General features: G+C 50.1%; 1 protein-coding gene across 4 annotated transcripts in view; it reads left to right on the top strand.

Annotated features, from left to right (window-relative positions):
- SSH2 (slingshot protein phosphatase 2) overlaps positions 1-24,952 on the top strand; it is a 141,302-nt gene that overhangs the window by 93,537 nt on the left and 22,813 nt on the right. For all 4 annotated transcript variants that reach the window (XM_054008399.1, XM_054008400.1, XM_054008398.1 and 1 more), the window contains 6 exons: positions 8,850-8,953; positions 14,257-14,321; positions 19,128-19,249; positions 22,008-22,076; positions 22,815-22,880; positions 23,515-23,709. In XM_054008399.1, the coding sequence (XP_053864374.1) occupies positions 8,850-8,953; positions 14,257-14,321; positions 19,128-19,249; positions 22,008-22,076; positions 22,815-22,880; positions 23,515-23,709 (621 nt within the window). The remainder of the gene's footprint in view (positions 1-8,849; positions 8,954-14,256; positions 14,322-19,127; positions 19,250-22,007; positions 22,077-22,814; positions 22,881-23,514; positions 23,710-24,952) is intronic.

Below are 24,952 nucleotides of genomic sequence, written 5' to 3'. Positions count from 1 at the left end.
CTGGTGGTTCATTGGCATGGCTGGTACCAGAAGGCTGGTAACATTTCCTCTGAGGGCTTAATGGCCTCGGTTTCATTTGGCATCTGCCCTTCGCTTCCCTCTTGAGAGCGATTGTCGGAGGGAGCATAGGCTCTGCTGCTTTTCAAAATAACAGTTTTAAAAAGCAGCAGAACCAATCGCTCTCGCGAGAGGGAAGCAAAGGACAGATGCCTAACGAACTCCGGGATACTGGATGTGTTGGATTTGTCAGCTGTAGACCCAGGAGATGGCTAAGAATGAGCTAGTCGTGCAAGCCCAGGCTGGGAATGAGGGCTCTTGGCTTCTGTCACCAGCTCTGCCGTTGGCTTGCCATGTGCTCTTGGGCCAGTCACTTCCCCTGTCTGGGCAGGGTTGTTACGTTTGCATGAGATGAGAGTTCTCCTTTTGGGGGTTGTCCAGTCTGCTCCTGCTGTAAACGTTCTTTGCAGGGAGAATTTAATGCAAACCAGCCAAGCCCTTCCTTCCAGTCCATTCAGGTTCTTACGGCATCTCATCACCAGGGTATCTGAGCGCCTTGTGGCTCACATGCAGCCACTTCTAGTTTCACCTTAGGGCAGCTTCTGCAGATGCCCTCCATGTTAGCCAAGATGTCGAGGTAGAAAAGGATTTGATTGAGGTGGAGTGGGGGGCAGGAGATGCTGTTCCACCACGTGTATATACCGCTGGAGTGTGTGGTGTCTGCCTGTTTCATCACCGCTAACTCCCTGGAGAGAGCCCCACCTCCCAGCAGAGGAAATGCCTGTTGACAACTCCTTTGTTTTCAAGCTTTGTACAAGTGCAGATGTTGCTAAAAATGCAGTTTGCGTCAAACATCTGTGAGTCGGTGCTCGGTTCCCACGCTTGGTTTGTTTTTCCCCCATGCTGTTTCTCAAGTTGCAGAAGTGCAGAATGGCAAGTGCTTGACTTTAGTCAGACTACTACTTCCCTGTTCTCCCCTCGGCCCTAGCACTGCTGTTTCCACAGACACGTCACGGTGCCCTTTCGGTAAGCCACAGCCTGTCTGCTGCTCGGCACTTGGTTTGTTTTCTGTGCCTGGGGTCAGAGAGGTCTAGGCATGCAAGCTCATACTGTCAACCAACCCCGCTGGGCTGCCTGGACATATTTTCTAGTCTCGTGTGGTTCCACCTGCTGTCATGCCAGCCTTTGGTGACTGAGTTTTAATACGCACTTGTTGTCTGTGGGTTTCGTAGTGTTATCTTAGCTTTATACAGCCCTAGGAGCCTGGCAGTTTGCGTGAAATCCCCTAGTGCCTGTGACAAGTAGCCACGAGCAAAACTTCAACTGGAGTGCAAGAATAGCTCTACGAAATGACTCCCTAATGCAGTCGCTTTCCTCTGGTGGTGACCAAAACCTGAGGCTTCAAAAGATGGGCACAGCACAGCGGGGCAGGAAGGAAAGGTTGCTGAAAAACAAATAAACCACAATAAGAGTGGGAAACGGGTAGCAAATTGCTTTGTCCTGGCAAACATCTGAGGAGAAGCCCAATGTTTGGAATCTCCTAAACTTGCAGAATTGTTTCCACAACATCCATGTCTGTTTCTTATTTCCTTCCTTCCTTCAGGCATTGCAGGAGCCTGGGGAAGGACAGCCTTGTCCTGGGACTTGTGGGAAATGGGTTCAGCTCTCTGCACACAGATCCTGGGTGCCCTTGGTCACGTCACGTCACTTATTCTCTCTGTGCTGCAGTTCTCCATCTGTCAGTGAGGGTAATAGTCTCCCCCCCCAGCTGTGTTGTTGGAGACACTCCTTGCTGGCGTGGTGTTCGCTGCTGTTAGGATGGGGGCCGTAAGAGTGTCTGGAGTGTAGCGGAGAGTGGACCGAGCACTGTCTCTAGTCTGATGCACTCGCTCTGGTTGCCTGCAGAACATGCCACAGCAGTAGTCCAGGGTGCAAATGGCCATCAGTGCATTTTGTCCCACTGCTGCCTTCAGGTGTAATTGCCTGCCAGCTGTCGGGACTGCCATACCCTTGGGAACAGGACTAATCCGCTGTACACCACGAACTTCTGGTTTCCTCTTTGTGCTGATGGGGGTGACGGAAAGGCACCTTTGCATGGGCTTGGTGTTGAGCCAGTGGTGGAGGGAATGCTCTTTGGTGAAAGCAGTGCGGGCACCGGCTCAGTTTAATGGGCTTAAACTGCAGCAAGGGAGGTCTAGGTTGGACATTAAGAAAAAGTTCATAACTGTTAGGGTGGTTAAACACTGGAATAAATTGCCTAGGGAGGTTGTGGAATCTCCATCTCTGGAGATATTTAAGAATAGGTTAGATAAATGTCTATCTGGGATGGTCTAGACAGTATTTAGTCCTGCCATGAGGGTAGGGGACTGGACTCGATGACCTCTTGAGGTCCCTTCCAGTCCTAGAATCTATGAATCCCTTCCCGTACAGGAACTGAGACCCAGGGGCGGGGGGACAACGTGGTGGTTGGTCCCTGCTTCCCTTTGTAACACTTTGCATTTCTTCTGCACCCAGTGTCACACTTTCAATGTGCAGTTCTCTTCATTCAGGTACATTGCACCACCCTGCTGTGTGTGGTCCCGCATTGCCCTGTCTTTCTAGCTCCGCCGCCTTGGGAAGGAGCTCGGGATTGATGCTTGCTGGTCTTTCTAGCCGTTGGTGGAGTGCTAGTCCACAGAGCTCTTCTGAGCGGAAAAGCCTGGTCTGCTACTAGGGCAGTTGACTGGGAGTCAGGGGACCTGGAAGTCCCTTCCTGACCCTTCCAGTGCCTAGAATGTGAACTAGGTCAAGTGCCTTCATGTTGCTGTCCTACCTTGTCGGTCCTGTCCACGCAGCTTCTCAGATACTCTGTGTCCGATACCGGGACCCCTGTGCAATGCTTTGTCTGCTGAATGCTCTCACTCAGGAACATGCATGCTAACTTGCAGGCTGTTTCGTTTCCGGTGGGGAGCTGTAAACGCGCTGGGACTCGCCTCTTTTGCTTTGTCAGTGCCTCTAGCTTTCGACCTCCCTTCTCTAACAATCCAAACTGCCGCCCTCTGGAGCTGCGTGGGGCAGCCCTGTGCGTGGGGCAGAGAGCTGCAGCACAAACTACCTGGAAATAGCTGTTTGCACCAGGCACGGCTCCAGCAATATGGATCCAGCTCGTCAGCCTGGCCACAGACTCCTGCCAGGCGGTACTGTCCCCCCAGAGATGGCCTTTAGGGAAATCTGCTCTTGCTCGGCAGCTTCCAGGCCTCCATGGTTACAGCATAACTCCATTGTCACCGTGACCTACAGCTACCCCTGACTTGGCACAGAAATAGAAGGGCAGCCTCTTGTCTTGCAGGGCAGTTGCTCTCCACGTTGGCCACAGTTTCCAAACCATTTCTGCAGAGCCCAAGCGAATGATGTCATAGACTAGCAAAGAAACTTGGCATTTTGCTCTAAACACGGGATCGGGGGTGGTGGTGGTTCAAATATAAAATATCTGGAATCCCCGTTTTTAGAAAAGGATCTCTGAACAATAAGCTCTTCTTCCAATAAACCGTCACGCAGGTCCCCTTCCTGACTCTGCCCCACAGCACTCGTGGTTAGCGAGCTGACGAAGGCTGGGGGCTTCGTCTTTTGCAGAGCAGCTTGGTTCAGAGCACTCACCGCCATAGGGGGAGAGGGGAATTCTTCCCTCTGCCACCTATCGGCTGCACCTTTCAGAGTGGCTGTTTCAGTCCTCTGTGAGGTGGGCTGCTTTGGTGAGTGCCTGGCTAAGGGCTGGTCCAGACAAAGCCCACTGGAAGGAAGCTGCTCTGATGAGTAAGCAGGACTGACTGGAGAGCTCTCCTCCAGCTCACAATAGCCTCATTAAGTGTTTATTGGCATTAGCCATTGCCAGAAGCAGCTCGGGTGCCTGCCTACTTTGCTTTAGAGCAGTAGTTTTCCTTCTTTTTAAAGCACCATCCATAAAGACACATTTCACAATGTTTTGTGCTGGGGAGATGAAGTGGGGCCAGCAGAAGAAGCCGTACGAGATGTTCTGGTGTCCCAGTCAGATGGCCAAGAGTGTGGGCAAAGTGCTTTGGAAATGGAAAGTTCTCTAGAAGCACTAAATACCTGTTTGCAGTACGGTGAAAACACGTGGCTCTCCTTAGCGGTGTATTTGGAGCCGTGGCCAGCTGGCACGTGTAATGAATGGATAACACCGAGCATCTCGGGTGTCGTCTCAGGCAAGGAGAAGTAGGGTTTTGTGTGGCCTGAGAGTGGTGGCTGGCTGCGTGTCTGGCATCCTGTTTAAAAACAAATTGCATTGTTTTTAAGCTCGGTGAGGGGTGAGTTTGGTGGCTCCCGGGATAGGTGAGGGCAAAAAGGCCAGGACGGGCTGGGTCCCTCGAGATTCCCACCCCCACATCCCGGGGTGAGCTGGAGCTCTCGGGGCATTTGGCATGAGATTTGGAGCCCTGTACTCAGGGCCACTTCCGGTTTGCTGGTTTCCAGCACTCAGCCCTCCCTCCCTTCCTTATCTAGGTCACTGCAGATTCTTGTGGCTTGTGGTTGGGCAGGGATGTTTCCCCAAACAACCAGATTGGCTGAAGGAGGCTGGATTTTTTGCCTTCCTTGCAGTGAAACCTAGGGGTTGGGTTTTGAGCACCGGGAGGGTGGGATTGTCCCCCTCGGAGGGCACAGCTTCATCCTATGTGAGAGTCATTTAGTTGTTGCAATTTGTGGCTGCTCCAGTACCGGAAGTCACTGATTTAGGTTCCAGATCCAAGAAGGAGTTCTGGGATGTTCCATTAAACTGGATTTAAACCCACATGTACAGGTGTCAGTGTGCACCACCCGGCACACAACACATCAAGGGCTATCAGCAGGGAGCTGGAAAAACAGTCCTATTCAGTGGAAGAATTGCTCTGTGCTCTATTCTACACATCTACAATCCCACTGTACATTCTTTTCTCTTATTTTCATGTTCACACACGTCTTACCCACTTGCTTAAATTCCTAGGTCATCAGGGGTCTATGGCCTCAACCTTGTGTCGTCTTATGGGGAGTGTATTTATAACGGTAAGCACCAGGGTTGGGCTTGGTGTAATTTCTGCTTTGGAGACCTTGGGACTGCACATGAAAGTGGCCGTCAGGCAGAACAGATTGGAGCCTGCGTGGGAGCGCTCTGCCGTTGTTAGGTGTGCGCAGGGTGGCAAATCAAAAGAATTGCCTTTGCATCTTTAAGTGGGGCCCACTTCTCCCAAGAGAATGTCAATGAAGCCAGATAGTTTGAGGTTAATTTTCTTTGCTAAGGGCTCTTTCCTTTCAACCCCAGCTTCTCTCACTGCTTGGAGCTTTAGGAAAGTCATCGCCCCGTGTCTGGTGTCTGTGCGTGACACTGGATGCCATTATGATGTCATGCATTTAGCACTGTGACCTCACAGCAGGAGGAAGCGGGTGATGCTGGAAGCTGGGGGTGGGGCACACCCTGGTTTAAATGGCAAATGACTCTGCTACTGTAACTATTATTGTATCACCCTGGCAAAAAGGCCAAGGAAACTGAGAAACTCAGGTCAATGAATTTACTTTTCACATCTGATGTATTTGAAGGCCGTACCCAGCATGCCTTTCTCTCCACCCCAGCATGGGAATGCACTGGAGAAAAATACTCTGAAGGTAATTCAAAACAAACACCAGGGCAACAACCCCCCCCCCCCCCCTCACTTGGCAGCTGCAGTGCACACGGCCTTATCTTCAAATGGCAGGTAGAGGGAGCAATACATGGCGTTCTGATTGCTGATTGAGAGTAATGTGCCTTCCTCGCTCAGCCATTGCGTCTCCATAGCCTGTCTGTCACGGTGTGGCAAGAGACCCCACAGGTGCTTGTGGCTCTTCGCCCCTCCCACGCCCCCTGCTCCTGTGCTGAGTGTGTGAACGCTGGCTGATGGTTGTTACCTTCACTGATGCCTGCCCTGTCGGCTGCTTGGTTCTGGTTACTGGATCTGCCTGCTGCACAGGACCGATCCGTTTTTCCACATTCTTAAAAACCTGCTTTCTGCCTCTCCGACTGGAGAATATATTCGCTTCTGAGACATGCACACGTCTCCTTGGCCCTTGCAGCACCTCTGATTAACGCTCCAGCTCTCGCTGACTTAGCAGGCTGCTAGGTGTCCCGAAACGCTGACCCCAACTGCACAAAAATCATTCAAGTGGCAAACCGTCTGAAGGACAGTGGTACACCTGATCTCCATACCTGTAGTTCTGCAGCGCCCCTCTGGTTCAGGCAGGCACCAACCCCAGAGGAGTAAGAACTAGAAATGCCAGAAAACATATTTTAATGGTATCAAGTAAACATGCTGAACTCTGTGTTCCTTTTCCGCCTGTTTTCCCCCCAGCGATAAATACCAACCGCCCTTCTCCCCTCAAGAATCCTTGTTCATATTGTACAGAGCATGGGACTATAGATTAGACAAGGGCTGGAGAATGTGGGCACAGAACGTTCTCATCCCTGGAAGACTAATACCAATATGGCTGAACCATATAAGCAAATAGATTTTAATTCAGTGTTTAAGCTGCCCAGCCCTCCACGCGCGTTCGTCTTAATCCCCTAAAAGTATCTTCACAAATGGTCATGTTATGTCAACTTTCTGGGGAAACAGGTGGAGTGGGAGGCCAATATCAGTGGCTGACTGTGCCGGTTAAGTGGTTGCTGAGAAGACTGGCTGTGCCCGTTTCACGTTTTTCTAGCGTCAGTCCTTTGGAGAGGAAGCTCCAGAGGAAAGGAGGAAGTAATTCCTTTGTCGTTAGCTTTTGTTCCCCTATAATCTCATTGGATGGAGTGTCTCAGCATAGCAGAGAACTGTGGTTTATCCGCACGATCTCCAGCAACCTGTTCTTCTAGTGGCAAAATCAGAAACACGCTTCTGTGAAGCATGAAGCCAATACAGACTGGAAAAAATGTAGTTATGGGGAAGTGAGGCCCGGCAGGAGGATTCTACAAAATAAGTGGTGTCAAGATAACTGAACATTTTCTTGGTATGTCCAAAGTGAACTTCAAGGCACTGCGTAGCGTAAAGGCTTTGTAGAGAACATAATTGTCACATGGTGCCAGGGGAGCTGTTGGCTAAAATTCTTGTCCTGGGAGGTTCTGAGGGCCTGTTTTTTCTCCGGAGAAAACATCTGGTCCGCATGCCCAGTGATGCATCTTAATTTAGCACAATAACGATTCTTGATCCTTTCTGTTTTAGGAAGATTTTTTCTTCCTTTTGAAATTCTGGTGTGTTGGACCAGTGCACCAAAGAGCTGCCATGTCACAGGCTAAATGGAAAAGGCCTCTGGGGAAGTGTACAACTGCCAGGGTAAAAAAACACAGTGCAGGGGAGGAGCTCTGGGCTCGAGGGCTCCCTTGAGATGTGTCTACAAAGAGCATTCCCATTTCGGGTGCCATTCCAGGGCAGGGGCAATCCATTTTTCCCATGGGAGTGTGTGGAGTTAGAGCAGATACAAGAAGGTTTTTCGTGACTGAAATTTACTCTTGCAAAGCAGTCAGGATATCCAGCAATAAGGCCTCCGTTCAGGAAAGCACTTGTGCACATGCTGGTCCCATTGACTACTGGTTGACAACTGAATTCTCTACAAAGCCTTTTTCTTTAATGGGGCTTAAGCATGTGCTTAACTGTACGCATGTGCTTAGATGCTTTCGTGAATCAGATTGCTAAGACAGCCCTTTGATCTGGCCACCCTTGTGAAAAGGAAGTATGTGCAAAGGGTGTTAACTTGGCATGGGTTAGCTTTTATCCATTTCTTGTAACTTTTCATTTTCCTCAAATATGTGGAGGGGTTTTGTGCTGTTTCTAACTTCCGTTTCATTAACTCAGCCTTTGAGAGCGGAACAGTAAACTGTCGTATTTAACTTGAGAAAGGCGTGTAAAGAGGCTATTAGTCTCGTGGGTGAACGAACCCAGCGAGCTGGTTTCTCATGGAAGGCATGGAGCTGTTGTGCACAATGGCAGGGACTCACATCCTGTCTAGAACGTGCATAGTTCATCCTGTTACTCTAGCGTTGTTGTTTTGGATTTACTACTTTTTAATGTTTGTGTGGTTTTCCCCTTTCAGTTCAGAGTAAAAGAGGTGCCCCAAGCTCTGTGTAACAGGATGACTTAATCCCAGCCGAGTTGTGCTAAGAATCATGTTTTCCTCAATGAACTACAACAGGCGTACATTTTTAAAAAAGAGAGCTACTTAGTTTTCTTAACGTAAAATCTTTTTCAGAAGAGGGTCTCAGTGATCTGTGTAGCTATTTCAGCAGTGCATTTCAGGCTTCATGTCACTTGATTTAAGGGCAAAGTCAAGCCAATGAAAGGTGTCTTAAAGTAACAGCATTATGGTTTTGCTTTTAATTTATTTGAGTCTCTTCATGAGCCAATTATCATACGAATCATCAGACAATAGAGTTTTATGGTCCATTAATCTGCTGGATGGACTGATGGTCCTTCAGCTAACTACAAAGCAAGGCATCTGTTGCTATGGGGCATCCGCTATCTCTCTGAACAACAAAGCATAGGATTAGCCAGGCCATTCCATTATGGATTTCAAGCATTGATATACATATTGCCATGTGGAAATGTCTACCAGACGTCTAGGTTTCCAAATCAAAAACACCTCTTAGGGCAATGCCCCTGCTGCTTTATGTACCGTTGTTATCAATAGCCCTACACACACGACTCGCTTACTGCAGAGTTCAGAGCATGAATGTATTTCTAGAGGGGAAAGAAACTAATTGTCCTTCACCAGCACCATGGTTTGGGTCTAAGTATCTTCCCTGTCCAGGGCCCTTGTTTGTCATGGTGCTTTCTCTCCTTTCTACTGGTTCATTAGTTTTCTTTCCCTTGCAGCATCAGCGAAAGCTTCCTCACTGTGAAAGGTGCGGCTCTCTTCCTGCCCCGAGGAAATGGGTCCTCTACCCCCAGAATCAACAACAGGCGCAACAAGCATGCAGGTAAATACACCGCCTCTGTTTACATCTGACAGCCCAGATTTTCCTGACTGCCCGGTCCCCTAAATTCTCCTCTTTGGGATTCGGTGCCAACCCACCAAAAGCCATGTTAGTGCAGCTCTTGACTTTCATCTCAGACATTCGTCTCTCGAGGCTGCTACACGTCATGTTGGTAGACCTAAGGGTCCCAGTAATATAAACGTGAATGCAGTAATCCCTTCCCAACAAAATCCAAAGCACTCGGTCTGTCTTTTCACCAAAGTGGGGATTTATTGAAGCGATCATGATGGCATGTCCATGTGGTCACTAGTTCTACATAAACAGCTGAATTGCAAAGGGTGCAAACTCTTCCCATCCAGTAACGTTATTGAAAGTGCATTAGTGCAAATGCGTCTGCCCCAAAGGATGATGTCCTGCATTATTAATGTATTCAATAACCTTTGTATTAGGGTCCATGTGCAAAGATTGGTGCATAATGTCCAAACCCTGGGATAATCTGGGATGAGTAACTGCTCTCCCTGGTCTGTAAACAGCTTGTTTACTGACAGCAAAAATAAAGACCTCCTTCTAATTCTGAGTGGTGGTGGGAAGCATTCAGAGTCTGTTAATGTGTCTCTTATTCAGATAGACTCATGTACGGAATGAATAATATGAAGCGAGTCAGAATTCCACCCTCTTTGTCTGCTGGAAGCTTGATTTGTTTTCTGTTTTGATCCTTTGTTGGAAAAGTCAGTCTCTGAATAACGAAAACCAAACGCTGCAGGGAAGACGGTTGCTCTGTGTGTACATGGTGCTGATTCATGGATGGCACTTTACAGGCATCAGAGAGTCTCCGATTTTTTTCCCCTTCATTAAACATCACTGGCAGGGGAAGGGGACATATAATGTTGAGAACTTGGAACTTCCACCTGGGGCAGAGACAAAAACCAAAAGAGTGACTTCAGTCGGTTCCAGCTATGATTTCCATGGCTCTGGCGTGTCATTGGAACGTCACCCGGTTGCCAAACCAAAGAGATGGTCAGGGAGAGTCTCCTCCACGCACGCACACACCCCGCCCCGACTGCCAATGTTAACACTGCTAAGGACAAAGTCAGGGGTCAGAAAATTGTCTTTTCCCTCCCCCCCCCGGCCAAAACCATGGCAGGAGCAGGAGCTGAGCTGTGGGAGGCTGGGTTGGGGCATATGAAACCCCTACCTTTCAAAGAAAATAGAATGGGCCGAACATTGGTTTAAAGCCAGTCTCTCTGGCTGAGGATTTAAGTGAATCTGTCTGTGGTATGTAAGTGGGGCCAGCATCTTTCAGAACTGATGCCTTGACCTGTCTCTTTTTTCACTCTCCAAAATACTCTGCACAGTTACAGCCCAAGTGTCTGCTTGACAGATGCTCTGTTCGCTTTACCATGCGGAGAGGGCCACCTTTTATCCCAGCTGGATGGAATTCAGGTGTGATCCTGGCCAGAATAGATCATGCAATGGTAGCATAAACAGAGCTACAGCTCTCTGGTGCCCAGACTCCATGTGTTAGAGCTGACTTCCAAAGGGGTCACATTCTTAGATCAGGGGTACAGTTGGCTGAGTAAGAAAAAACTCATGTAGTGAATATGGAGTCTACAGAGATCAAATTTCTGCAAGGGCAAACCTGCTTTGGTGTGATCACTTGCAGCATTGTATTTTGTATTCTAGGAGGCAGTGTGACCTATAGGATTGAGAGTCAGTTGACCTGGGTTTTGTTCTGGTCCTTACATGCTTGTGTTGTTTGTTTATATTCATCCTTTGTAATTTGACCTAGTTTCCACTTTTTGTAGGGCTCTTTTTTGATTTTTAGATCATTGAAGCTCTCCTGTCTAAGACAGGGTGGTCTCTTGCCAAACTGCCTATCTTTCCTACGCAGTGGGATAATTTGCTCTTGTGCCCTTAATGTCTCTCTGAAAAACTGCCAACTGTCTTCTATTGTTTTTCCCCTTAGACTTGCTTCCCATGGGGTCTTACCTACCAACTCCCTGAGTTTGCTGAAGTCGCCTTCTTGAAATCGATTGTCTTTATTTTGCTGTTCTTCCTCCTACCATTCCTTAGAATCATGAACTCTGTCATTTCATGATCACTTTCACCCACGCTGCCTTCCACTTCCAAATTCTCAACCACTTCCTCCCTATTTGTATATTATGTATATATTTTAATATATGTGCACACAGCGAATCCTGTCTATGAAGTAGTAGTACTTGTTTTTATCGTTGCCTGGTGAAATCAACTACACCACACAAAGTAGAACAGATCTGAGCTGTACAGTCTTGGACACAACATGGTTCCCATTTGTGAACCAACCACTGGTGGTGAGAGGAGTATATGGAAACGAAACCTCCATCTTCGTTCATGGCCTTTGCCTGGCTCAGCACCACAGCTTGCTAACCTCTGGTGCACACAGAATTCTGGCAAACCGATTTCTCTCCCGGCCGTGAGAGAAATGGAGAAGGAATGCTTTTCTAACCTCTTCCCCCACATTCAGGAGGAGTGTGGGAGTCCCCGCAAACAAGATATTTATTATTTCACAACAGGACATATTTAATGCTAGCCCCATGGCTTTTTTAATAGCATCACCCCCAAAGGGGGAAATTGACTAGTTGGCAGATTGGCCAGCTAAGAAAACAGCCTTCCACGCTTGGCTTCTGCCCATGGCTCCCTCTCGAGCGCTGCCAGGTGGTGCCTGGCAAAATTCACTGTGTGAAGGGAGCTAACTTGTGTATTCTTTTGGACTCTCAGGGCCGGACTGAGCCAAGAAAAGATGTTGTGGCTTCCCAAGATGTTAGCACCCAAGGGGATGTGTCTACTTAAAGTTAGAAAAGTCCAACTTCCCATCTTGGCTGGTAGCTTGTACCCCACTTGCCAGCCCAGTTTAAACAAAGTCAGCCCTGTGTTACCACCGTGCCCTGCTGGAGGTTGTGTTAGAGATGTGGCAGCTGCCCTTGAAATGCCAGTGGTGCCCGCCCGACAGGGCCCGATAACAGGATAACATGGTGTACCCCTCTGCCCAGGTCATAGAATCATAGAATAGCAGGGTTGGAAGGGACCTCAGGAGGTATCTAGTCCAACCCCCTGCTCAAAGCAGGACCAATCCCCAACTAAATCATCCCAGCCAGGGCTTTGTCAAGCCTGACCTTAAAAACTCCTAAGGAAGGAGATTCCACCACCTCCCTAGGTAACCCATTCCAGGTCCTGCTCAGCATTTTGGGGTGTATAACACCTGGTTTTTGCATCACTCACATGGGGCGTGGGAGACGAGCGAAGCTGGCCAGGGATGTTGTATCTCTCTCTGGTGTAAAGTTTAAAGTCTCCACCAGGGTTGATTGGGCTGTTGGCCAACAGGGAAATATGGGGAAATACAAAAAATCTCCCTCTGTATCAGGAGGATCAAATATCTTCCCAACTGGCCCCTCCAAGTCTCCCAGAGAGAGAGACCTGCTCGGCAATTTGCTTTGTCTTTCCTTGAAATCAGCAGCTGGGAGGGAAGCTAGCAATAGCGTATACCTAGGGATTCACCTCCTAGGTGCAGTTCGCAGCTCCAACATGACCGTGGCTGATTGTTAAAGACCCTAGGGGGCTGTAGCTGTGTTTTGTCTAATCTGATCTGGAAAAGGTTTGGGGCACAGAGTATTTCACTTTCTTAGATGCTTCCTGTGAGTGAAGCCCTCGTGCGCCGGGTGCGTCAGACTCAAGGAGCAAGGGAGATGTAGAAGTGCTGGCGCTCTGAGCTCTCTCAAGGGGAAAACGCTGTCGTCTTAACCAGTTGGTGCTAGTTCGTGTGGCACTGTCAGGAGTCTGCAGTGTTGAGAGCGAAGGAACAACGAAGATGCAGAGAGTTGTGTGTATCCCATTGATGAGCCAGTTTCACCCTGTTCTCTGTGTCCAGGGCTGTCTGCCTGTAGCAGTCACTCAGCATTTCCAGTGACAGTCTCCTAGTTTCTCCTGCCCAGCTGAGGCCCCAGTGAAACGCTGTCCTAGGACAGGCTCTTGGACCAACTCTGCAGATGCTGAAATTTGTAAGGTGGGAGCAAGCTCCAAGCTCCCCCTTCCTGTTTGCCCCCTTCCTGTGTCTCCCCACCCCCACAAAGCCTTGTATTCAAGTCCCGTCTGGTGGAGGGGGCCAGATGCTGCCACTAGGTCGCTTCAGCACTGCGGGCGATGGGGAGCCGTTCCAGAGCAGTGTAAGGTACTTGCCCAAGGACCAGGTGCAATATTTCCCCAGTTCTCCCAGCCCCCGCCTTCTTGGAAACCTGGGGGCCCAGATTCCCTGCATGGCAGTGCAATATGCTGTCACTAGGAGGCGCTGGACTAAGGTTTCCATAACTTTTACTGTCCACAAGACTTTATAGTGCTGATCACTTGCTCCACTGAAACCTTTGTCCTTCCCTAAGGAGCCGGTTAACTAGTCTGAGCTTTCCATCTGCATGAGACAGGAGAGGGTGGAAGAATGGACCTCCGCTCCTCTGTGGTAGCTGCCACCTGGGGTTGCAAGTGACTTTTCCAGGTGGCTGGTGCGGAGAGGGGCTCTTGCTGGAGGCTGTGTTGCTCACTGACATTTCATAGAGTGAAGTGCATGCTGGAGACGCATCCCTCTTTCTCCATGTCCTGAGCAGCAGCACTGCTGCAAATTCTCACTCCAAGGAGGTGCAAAGGGAATAGATTTAGGCCAGGAATTAATCTGGGTTTGGTTTGTGAATGCCTGCTGGCTTGGGAATGTGTGCTGCTCCACTCCCTTTCTTATTAACAAGCTTCTAATGTATTGAGCAGCTGGGATAGCACCTGCATCCTTTCTCAGTGCCACCAGTAAACCTGTAGCTCGCATTTCCTGCTAACGTTAATGGCTCTCCCGATATCCTTGGCAGGCAGCTGGGGGTGGCACATAAACCAAAATGGGACAGCGTTGCTCTAAGAACAGAGTGGATTGTACGTCATGGGGGTACCTGAGCCAGAGTGCAATCACTGAGCTGGGTGAAGTAAATGGGACAACCCAGATGTGGGGGACACAAGACCAGAATGGGGCTAAGACATAGTGTTCAGAGGTTTCTGGAACAGGTCTTCGAGGGACAAACATTATCCAGAGAGTGCAAGTCCTGTCTGCCCAGAGAGCCTGGTAATGGCACAGAGCAAAGAGCTGACGACACAGAGAGACGCTAGTCACTTTGGCGCAGATACAGGTGGAGCTGGCGGCAGCCAGGACCGCACCTGCCCAGGGGATGTTTGGGATGCCAGGAGGTAGGACGTGACTAAAGGTGTTTATGTGCGTCCTCACCTTTCCCTCTCTCCTTCAGGGGATCTCCAGCAGCACCTGCAGGCCATGTTCATCCTGCTCCGCCCAGAAGACAACATTCGACTGGTAGGTTGGCTGTTTGATTTATGATAAATAATCTGCGATTGTTAATGTGTGGCTAGGTCCCATTGAGAGGTGCTGCAGAGTGACCAATGAAAGCTGTGGTACGTATCCATGTAAATGGCTTTGCTATCGAAATCCAGAAACTTGTTTACAGCCCAGACGTTCACAAGAAAAAGGTGCAGCTTGCTCACTGATTTGTCCAGTGAGGCAAGAAGTTGGACAATGTTTTGACTCAAGGGTTCTGCGTGCGTTTGGTGACTCATGTCCTGAGCACCTGTGGTCATGAAAGATCCCATAGCAATTGTCGTAAGAATTAAGAACATTACCCTGGTGTCTTGGTTGAATTCTAAATTGTTGATTATTAAGGATACAGTTTAGTCAAGGGTATTTTTAATAAAAATCATGGGCAATAAACCAAAATTCACAGCCCATGATCTGTCCATGACTTGTACTATAAATACCCCTGACTACATCTTTGGGGGGAGGGGGTGTCATTGCTGAGGGGGTGCCCGGGGGGGGGTGCTGCTGAGGGGGCCAGAGGCACCAGTTGCAAGGGCCTGCCAACAGCGGCTGCTCCAGCCGTCCTGGGACCGCTGCCATGGGCCATTGTTCAGGCGGTCCCCAGGACTGCTCCAGCAGCAGCTGGTGTGGTTGGCTGTGGGGCTGCCCGAGCGGCTTGCCCTGGAGCCAGCCACACCGGCCGCTGCAGAAGTCACGGAGGTCATGGAAAGTCACAGAATCTGTGACTTCTGCAACCTCCGTGACAGACACAGAGCCCTACTGATTGTATCCAGCCTACCTGAAATACTCCCCCTGTAGAGTCATTTGGGTTCTCATCTTCCCTTTCTACATCATCGCATGGTGTTATGCCATGTACTACCCCACATTCCCTTAGTGGGAGAAGTAATCCCTGTATGGCTTATGCCTATTTTGCTGTGGTGTTATGAGCAAAGACTTATTGGTTAGTTAGCACATGGAGATCCTCCCGTGAAAGATGCTATGGAATGAAGTGGTGGCATTACAGTTACTTTGTCCTGGAAGCCTCCAGAAACAGAGAGGAGTGCTGGCCGGAGGCACTGGCAGTATCTAAACATTTCGAAGATCTTCATTGGCTCTCTTGTCCTCCATTAGCATTGATGGGCTCTCTTGTGTTGTCTGGATTCATCTCTTGAATCTGCCACAGCAGTTTATACCTCACCAGGCCTAGGCAAGCACCAGAAGAGACGTTCCGGCACTGCTAGTTTGCACTTTCCTCCTGGCTTTCCCTGTACCCGGATCTTCCTTACACACAGAAGAGGAAAGCAGCTGATGTTACTGTAAAGACGTGCTGTTTAAAAAGGAGGCTGGCGAGAGCTTTGCCATTGCACGTGGAATAACCCAGCCCAGACAAGCCCGAGGCCTGATGCAGAAGGCCATGAGCGTGCAGAGCACTCACATTCCAGGGGGCTCTTGGCACCTCGCAGATTGGGGCCCAAAGTCCGAATGTTTGAGGCTGCGTTATTCAGCAGTATTGCTGGCTGCGCTATGCCTTGTGAGACCAGTTTGCCCTGTTAACAGCTGAATAAGGACTGTGTAGGCTAAGGCCTTGGCTACACTGGCAATTCACAGCGCTGCACTTGCAGTGCTCAGGGGTGTGAAAAAACACCCCCCCTCCCCTGAGCGCAGCGAATGCAGCGCTGTGAAGTGCCAGTGTAATCAGCGCCTGCAGCACTGCAAGAGAGCTCTCACAGCGCTGGCGGCGCGACTACTCGCGCTTCACAGCGCTGCCGCGGCAGCGCTGTGAATCCGCGAGTGTAGCCAAGGCCTAAGAGAGACGCAGCCTTTTGTGTGGCGTTCAGTGCGAATGCTAGTGTCTTGCACGAGGCTGAGGTCAGAAGTCCGTCTGAATTGAATTGATTCCTCACAAATGAAGGGTGCACAGAGCTGCAAGAGACTCATTTAAAATAATACGTTCAGCTGAGACTTGTAGTGTAAACCGCATAAAAACCCACCTCTCTTCTTGTGTGTTGGCAGCTGCTCTTTGGAGGGTGAGTGTCACTTTTTAGAGGACAGCGGAAGAGTCTGCGTTTGTTCCTGTTGGAGCAATTGGCAGACTTCTCAGGGACTTCAAGGGGAGCAGGATTGGGCCCTTTAATGGACCAGTGTAAGACCAGTAGCAGGAAGGCAATGGGTTAAGTTGTACAAGAACCTTCTGGAATGCGGAAGAATGTAGAAATTGGGCAGCTGGCTTTTAAACTTAAAAAATATTCTTGTTCTGTATCCAAACCAAATTTCCAGCTTATAAATTCTCACGGTCCTGTTGTAGGCATTGCTGTACTCCCCATCTAGGTGATGGGTAAGACCTCTGTATCGGCTTTGGACCTGCATAATCTGCTTCCATGTGGGTTGCTAAATACTGCATGATGTCATTTGTGGTCAAAACAAGCTTGCAGCTGAGGGCAAAGCTGTGTTGTAATCCCAACACGTGGTCTATAGACAGACCCCGGTTACAGGAATAGTTGCAATAGATTTTATATTACCAGTACGTAGGTAAGTTTCTTAATTTGAGAAGAGAACGTTCTCTCGCCTGGATCGGCTGGTGTTGTCCCAGTGACTCTGCGTAACCCCCCATTGCTAGGACAGCCGTGTCATTTGGGTGGGTAGTAATTATTGCAGCTGATTCTGTTGTGCTTCATCACTGCCATTGGTAGAGCATGAGATCCCGGTTTGGAGGAGGGGACTGGGAATTGCAGCTCCCTCGCAGGCACGTTGAGACTCTAATTGTTTGTGAATTGCTTTGAGATCCTCTGGTGTCACCTGGTTTAGAAGTGCAGAGCTGATTGATCATTCTGGTCAATTTAGCGAAACGCATTGCCTCGGCTGCACCCCTGGTGGTTCTCAGCGGGCACGGAGGTATTAAAGGCTGATCCTAAAAAGTCAGTTTCTCTTAATCATTCCTATGAAAGTCCTGTCTCAGTGACTTGAGGCCATGCTTGGTGACCTTTGACACCTGCTTGGGCAACCCTGCTCTAAAGGGTCTTACATTAAAACCACGCCGCTAATTCCAGTACCTAGATTGGTTTTGTGAAGTAAATTAGATTACACTAATCCTCTGGCTGCAGACAGGCCTCTGGAGCCTGGGACAGGTCCCTGGGCGCAGGGTGGTGGTTGTGCTGCTCACTGCTTGCTCGCTCTCTTAGTTTTATCCTCTGGAGTTTGTGTCCTAATGTGGGTGGAAAAATTGAACCGCCAAGACCCCGATTGTCCTCTGCTCTTTGGGGTCAGGCGCAGCCGTTTCCTCTGCGATCTGGTGTCAGCTGCTCGTGCTAGAAGTCGCCCCTTTGGCAGTGATCCCGTCTGGAAGGGCTGGCCTGCAGAAATGCAAACTCATGTCCCTCCTCCTCACTGGAGCAAGGAATGAGAAGGCAAATCAGGCTGTCTCTGGCGTGGTGATTCCTGAGCAGAGTGGGGTGAGGGCACCTCTCCCACCATGCAGTGTGTCTTCCAGTCTGCCAGCACCCCATCACGCTGCAAGCCAGGTGCCTTGTCGTGGTTCTAGTCTGCTGCAGTGTTGGATAGGTCTGGTCTAGTGGTGGCTGAAATGCCAGTCGCTCCTCTGTGCTGGCTGTTGCTCCTGCTACAACACTGGGAGGCTTCCCTGATGCTGCTCATGTAGACAAGGCTTTTCTCATCCTCATTGGCTCCCCATGGCTCACTGAGAAGTTCAGGTTTCAGAGTAGCAGCCGTGTTAGTCTGTTCTGTATGCATCCGAAGAAGTGGGCTGTAGTCCACGAAAGCTTATGCTCTAATAAATTTGTTAGTTTCTAAGGTGCCACAAGTACTCCTGTTCTTCTTTTTGAGAAGTTCAGGAAGCCGTGTAACAATGCGAATGTAAACACTCGGACTCTGGGCTACATTAGACACGACCCAACAGATCATCATTAAGACAGCTCCCTAATGGCCTCCCAGTTTATCTTTAATTGGGTTTCTGTGACTAAAATAACTGCAGATGTCTTGGGACTGAGCCCAAAAGCACTAAAAGCAAAAGGAACTGCCTGCCACAGATCCATATGGGCAAACCTGGCCTAGCCAAATGCACTCTGTCTGTGTGCCGTCCCCTTGGCACGCCACAGCTAATCAACTTCTGATCTTACGAAGACTTGCTCAGGTCATTTGAATGTAGTTCCTCTTGGCTTCTTGTAAATATACCGGGCTCTGTGATGCAGCCTTCCTGGATCTTGCTGACTTGCCTCTCTTGCGGTCAGCTCTTGTTCAAAGCACGCCGGAAGGCTGCTGCCTGAGTGTCATCAGCTGTGCTTGGTTTTGGGGGGAGAGAATCAACTAGTCAGTCAATCATTTAAAGAGCTACCATAATTCAGTGTGGATAGCTGCAGGGAAGGACCCATCTCTGAGGTGCTACGTAACTTCTGGGTGGCGCTGAGCCCCCCCTGTGCCCATCGGGTTCAGAGCACGCAGCACCTCCTAGGACTACCTATGCCAACTTGCCCAGAGGACTGTGGCAGCTCTCCCCAGGTACTGATGGCAAGAGTGTTTGAATGCAACCTGGTTGAACAGGGCACGTCTGCAGGCAAGTGCTTGGTGGATGTAAGGAGCAACTCCTGGTGTCCGTGAGAGAGCTGAGAGAATGATGCTGATTTCTGTATTGGCGGCAGTACTGTGTACCCAGCGTAGAGGCTGTGGCCTTCTGCGCTGGTGCAAAATGCCTGGTTGGGCCTAACATCAGCATGGAATGATGCTTTGTAAGTCACAACTGTATGTTCCTGGGCTTTGCTGCTGACCTTTTTTTTTTTTTGTCTCCTTGACCCTTAGGCAGTAAGACTGGAAAGTACGTACCAGAACCGCACTAGATACATGGTGGTCGTTTCAACCAATGGCAGACAAGACACTGAGGAAAGCATTGTCCTAGGAATGGATTTCTCTTCCAATGACAGGTATCTAGGCAGACTGCTTCAGCCTCTAGACTCGCCTCTCCAGTCCCCAAATTGCCTTCTAATATCTTGATAGAGGGGTGGGGAGCCTGGAGGCTTGGTGCATCTCTGAAACGCAAACCTTAGGCTGTGGGACTTGGGATGTAGGGAAGCAGCACAGAGTTTGGAGGGACAGAGGATGGGCAGCATTTGGAAGTCCCTAATCTCCCATGCGGATGCAGGAGTTTTGAAAGCAGTAAGCGGCAAGCCGTAAAGCCCTGCTTGTCCTAGGGCCGGCTCCAGGCACCAGCGCAGCAAGCCGGTGCTTGGGGCGGCACGTCCGGCTCTTCAGCGGCAATTCAGCAGCAGGTCCCTCAATCCCTCTCGGAGGGAAGGACCAGCCGCTGAATTGCCGCTAAAGAATGAAGCGGCGGCAGCGGTAGAAGTGCCGCCGATCGTGGCTCTTTTTTTTTTTTTTCCCTGCCGCTTGGGGCGGCAAAAACGCTGGAGCCGGCTTGTCTGATTTTCCTAGAGTCTATACAATAAAAAACTGTAACAATAGATGCCTTTCCCCGGTCAGGGGGAGCAGTCAGATGCGCAGCCCCTGGCTGAGGCCTGGAGGGGGCTCAGTTGTGGTGGGGACACACAGGGCCCGAAGGAAATGCCAGGCGCTCTGGTGGCAGAGGTTATGCAGTGCGTGCGCTCTCCAGCTGTTTGTGTGTCCGCATGGTGTTGTGCTTTCACGGTATTTATGTAAATTGTGGTGACCTCTCCAAAGGGTCGCAAAACGTGGCCACTAAGTCATCTTTGCTGTCTGTGTATCCAGAAGCCGTGGAGAGGCCTGCCGGCTGCTGTAGGGCAGAGACTTCCTAGAGACTTCTTAAAATAGGACTCTGGGCTCTTGTAAGGCGTGGGGTGGGGTGGGAGGACATGCACCCTAAAGCATCACAAACCCATCTGGGTCTTAGCTAAGAAGGGGGAGAAAAGGAACCCAGGTCCTGCGCCCTCCTGTTAATTTCCTGTGAAGTTACCTTGAGAAACAGCGAGTATGCACCAGCCCCAGAACATCTGAATAGAGCCGCAGTTTGAGAATGAATGTTACCAACCTTAAAGTTATGTGCGATGCATGTCAGAAATATTCCTCCAGGGTTGTTACATGGCCATCACATGGCTGGCTGAAACCGTTCGCCTTTGAAAGTGCCTTCCTGGTTGTCATTTAGATATCCCAGCAGCCACTGTGCTTAATTTGTAGCAGTGCTTGGGAAGCTTGGCTCAGAAGCAACTGGGACAAAAGAACTGGGGCCCGTGCGCAGCTGGTGCCGTGTGCAGCGGGGTTGAAAATCATGGGTGCACTAACACAATTATTACGTTCTTGCACAACTTACAAACAAGTTGTTCTTGCACAGAATTCTGTGAGCTGGGAATTTGCTCTTGGGTCTGGCATACCAGTGCTGCCCCCTGGAATGCAGATAAGTGAGGGCTCCCTCACACCGAGTCTCAAACGCTCAGATAAATGCTGTGCAGGCTTTCTGAGCTTTGTGCTAGTTACTTGGGTTCTAGACTGTCATGCTCTCCTCTTCTCCCCCCCTCCCTCCAGCCCACTTGCTATTTATAACTCGATACAGACTTGTTGCTAAGGTCCCTGATAAACGCTCGCGGAAAAGTATCACTAAAAATACCCCGGCCACCTTGGGTCGCCTTTTAAAAACTCATTTTTCCATGAGCTCATCTCGTTTAGTCAACAGAAATAGTTGGCTGTGGCTGTCTCCTGGGGTCGGGCATTACGGCCATTCCTGTGTGCGTGTGTGCAGTGGGTGTGCATTTTCGCAGTCCATTCTGAGTCTGTTAGCTCCAGTCACCCAGGTGGGGTGTTAGGCAGCACACTGAGTCCAGTGCGAAGAATTGGAGAGCCGGACAATAGAATCTGACGCTCCCTGAAAGCACCTGCTTTGAGCACCCAGCAATTTCCTCCTAATTTGGGTTTGGCTTTTCCCCTTGGCAACCTGACATGTACAGTTTTTCCCCCCGTCAGTTCTTCCATCACTTTTTCTGCTTTTATCCCAGGGTTTCCCTCTTCTTTCAGAGAGGACAAAGCATTTCCATGTGACCAAACGTGGCATGCTAGTCAAATGAGGGAAAAGACATAGCAGCTATTGGAAGAACAGTGACATTTCCCATAAGCGTCTCTTGTGGCAGCCTGAGCTTAGCCACCGTGGGGGCAAAGGGAAATCCGCAGATGGGGGTGGTGTGCTGCGATGCACAACCTACCATACCTTCCTTCCCATTGCCGTCATTCAGAGGAGCATTAAATTACACTCACCTGAGTTCCTAGCAGCTGTGGCTGAATGACCAATAAAAACAGAACCTTGGATTCCAAAGTCGCAGCTAGAAATGAGCCACTTGTGTTGGCAAACCTGAAAGAAATCAGAACGGTTCCTTTCGTTCAAGTGTAAGAACCTTGAGTTGACTGAAAATTGGGTGACCTGGCCTCTGCCCTCCTGCATAGAGCCTGCTGCTCTGATGCCACTTCAGAATTCACCCTGGGAAACACGAACATTACAAGCTTGCTGCAGGGGGACGAGCAGATCCCAGCTTTGGTTAACAGCCCATATCCAACACCGCTTGCACTTCTACACCTGTAGAGAACAAGACACAGGTTAGAGAGGGGTCTGGTCAGTATTTCAGATCAATACAAATGGGTTTGCAACCGTTGCTGTACAATTTGCAGAGTAGCTGGGGGAAGCGGGTGGCACAATGGCTGACCTTCTGTTTCTTCTTACAGTAGCACTTGCACAATGGGCTTGGTGCTGCCCCTGTGGAGCGATACCCTTATTCACTTGGATGGGGACGGGTAAGTGTCCGGGAAGCAGGGGGCTTGCATGTTCTGTTCATTATACTGCACACAGAGGATACTGTGTGGAATCGCATTCAAATTCTTGTCAATATGGGCAGTTCAGGCTGTCCTTCAAATCACAGTAGTCATGGGAGACGGCAGCCAATTGCCTTGCAGTTAGGCAGCAGCTTACGCATGTGTGCGCATGTGTTTCGCTCTGTATGTGGGGAGGGGACGGGGGTGAAAGCTTCTGAAAAGGGATCCAATCAAGTGTGGCTGTGTAGCACCTGTAGGGACAACCATATTCTGCTAACGTAAACATCAGTGTGATGTCTTCATTGCCCGATGTCCTCCTGGATTGTAAACTCCTCTCAGTGCCAGCTGTATGGACTGCCCAGAGCGTGACCTTTGCTGGCCTCGCTCAGCTGTACTGTGTAGTTTCCATTTCTGGTTTTGAACTTGAATGTAGCCTGGGTAAACTGCTCACCTGGGCACTGCTGTTTCTGTGGCTGACGAATGCCTTTATTTCAGCCAGTGTCCTGGCTTCGTCACTGAACAGCAGCCACTAAAAATGAGCCTGCCCAGAGCTGTACCATGCTATTGCATCAGTCCTCTAGCTGAAACTGGCCAAACCAATCGGTGCCTCGGATTATCCCTTTGCTGTCCTGGCTGGTTACAAATCAATGGTTGTTGGCTGAAAAAAGACTCTGTGATAAGTGTCTCATTCTTAATGGGTCAATTTTTTTCTTTCACCAGAGGGTTCAGCGTATCAACGGACAACAGGGTCCATGTGTTCAAGCCAGTGTCCGTTCAAGCAATGTGGTAAGGACTCCCCGTGATCTGTCCCAGTGCTCCTTTATCCAAGGCATTTTAGATGCTTCTGCTTTCACAAAGCAGGCGCTGCTGTGTCTCCCCCATGTCTTGCGAGACCCAGGCACATGGCCTCAGTGCCTTGCTCAGACACACAGGGAGCTGTGCTGCCTGGGTACAATAACTGGTGGCAAACAATGCAGTCTGGAACATCAATATGATCATTTCTTCAGCTCCAGGGGCACGTAGCCTCACGTGTGTGCAGTGAGTGGCATGACAGGCAGGGCTGAGGGGCTCGCCAAAGGCCGGTACGAGGTTTCAGAATGTTTCCCGTGACGTGTTGCGAAGGGCACTCAGCGTGAGCTGCCGCATCACCGGGTTCTTTTGACTCAGAACTGCAGACCTTTGCGGTGTGTGTGAGTCCAGAGCTGACTTTACAGTCAGGCACTGCATTAAGCAGTAACCTTTCCAGGCAGCTGTAGGCCGAGGGTACCACTGCATCCAGGTTCAGACCTGGGGACTGACCGACAGAGGCAGGATGTGCTGCCCCATAGCCCAGCCAGCTGCAGTGAATGGGAATGGTGGGACTCTGGGGTTTGTTCCTCGTCACCGGGGGGACATGCTGATGTGTGGGGGCTTCTTCCAGGTCTGCCCTGCAGAGTTTACACAAGGCCTGCGAGGTGGCCCGAAGTCACAACTACTACCCAGGGAGCCTCTTCCTCACGTGGGTCAGTTACTATGAGAGCCACATCAACTCCGACCAGTCTTCAGTCAACGAATGGAACGCCATGCAGGACGTGCAGTCGCACCGCCCCGACTCCCCCGCCCTCTTCACGGACGTGTAAGTCAACCTGTCTCTGCTGGGCAGAGAGGCTGTGCTGCGTGCGGCACCAAACTTCCGCAGGAGGAGACGCTGCCCCATGGGATCGGGCTTCATGCCTTGTCAGCAGGAAGCATTGCAAGTTCATAGGCGGATCCCGGATTAAACCAACATCGAGGCTGGAAGACTAGCTAATGGAAACCCTGTGTGTCCTTTTCAGTGCTGATTCTCAGCACTTCCAGAGCTCTGTATGGCCCTCAGTCTGGGCAATACTATCCCCTTTGACAGAGGGGGAAGGCAAAGGGACTTGCTCAAGGCCCCAAGAGGGAATCGGTGGCAGAGCTGGGAGTAGAACCCAGGAGCTTGTCTCCCACTTCTGTGCCTAGACCACCGGACCAGCTCAGGAGCTTACATGGGCATGTTGCTGGTTTATAATAAACTGGGTTTTTATTTTGTTCTTGTTGCGTGGCCCAGAGGCCTTAAGGCCTCTTAGCTGGGAAGCCTCAAGCAGCCGATCCAGTCAGCGTGCCTAATGATTACGTGTGGGGTAGAGACCAGGGCTTTTATCCCCTTGAGGAACGGGGTGGGAAGATGCATGATGCTCGGACACTGGCTGGTGGCGCGCGTCAGGACAGCGACTGAGATGGCCATGCTGGTAGTGGGGCCAGGTTTCCAAGCTGCCCACTTACGAATTGCTCCCAACCGGTTGTCAGTAATTGTGTAGCCTCTCCTTGCAGCACAGGGAGCAACGGCATTACCTCGAGAGCTCATACCCCACACTCCCCCCTGGGATAACGGAGGACGTTCCTTTTTTCCCATCACAGGCGGCTTGCCCACTGTGTTCCGTCCCATAGATTTCGTTACAGCATGCAGGGCTCAGGTTGTCTTAGCAGAGCAGTGAGTGAATAATCATGTGGGGCATTTCAGCTGCCAATGAGTCTTCACACCTGATTGTCTTTAACGTATAGGGAAGTGAGCAGCAAGACTCTGGCAGGCTGCCAGCTTAATAGTCTGCCATGATTTGTTCATGTTTAAAACCCCCACCCTTTCTCCACTGAAAAATCTGACTGGGACCTATGGAGTCCCAGGCAGGGCTCTGTGATTAAAAGCACCAGTATTTTTGTAATTCTCTTACTCATAAACCACCAGCTGGAGAGGAATTCTAGCTGTTCATAAAGCAGAAGCCTCCATGCATTTGCCGTCTTGGCAGCGTTACAGACAGCTAGAATAGGTGTGAGATGTTACCGCTGGGTCCCATCTCTAG

Source organism: Malaclemys terrapin, chromosome 18 (genome assembly GCF_027887155.1).
Source record: "Malaclemys terrapin pileata isolate rMalTer1 chromosome 18, rMalTer1.hap1, whole genome shotgun sequence".
Classification (NCBI taxonomy): Eukaryota; Metazoa; Chordata; order Testudines; family Emydidae; genus Malaclemys; species Malaclemys terrapin.
Note: the sequence above shows the minus strand (reverse complement) of the source record. Positions and strands in the feature narration are given on the sequence as shown.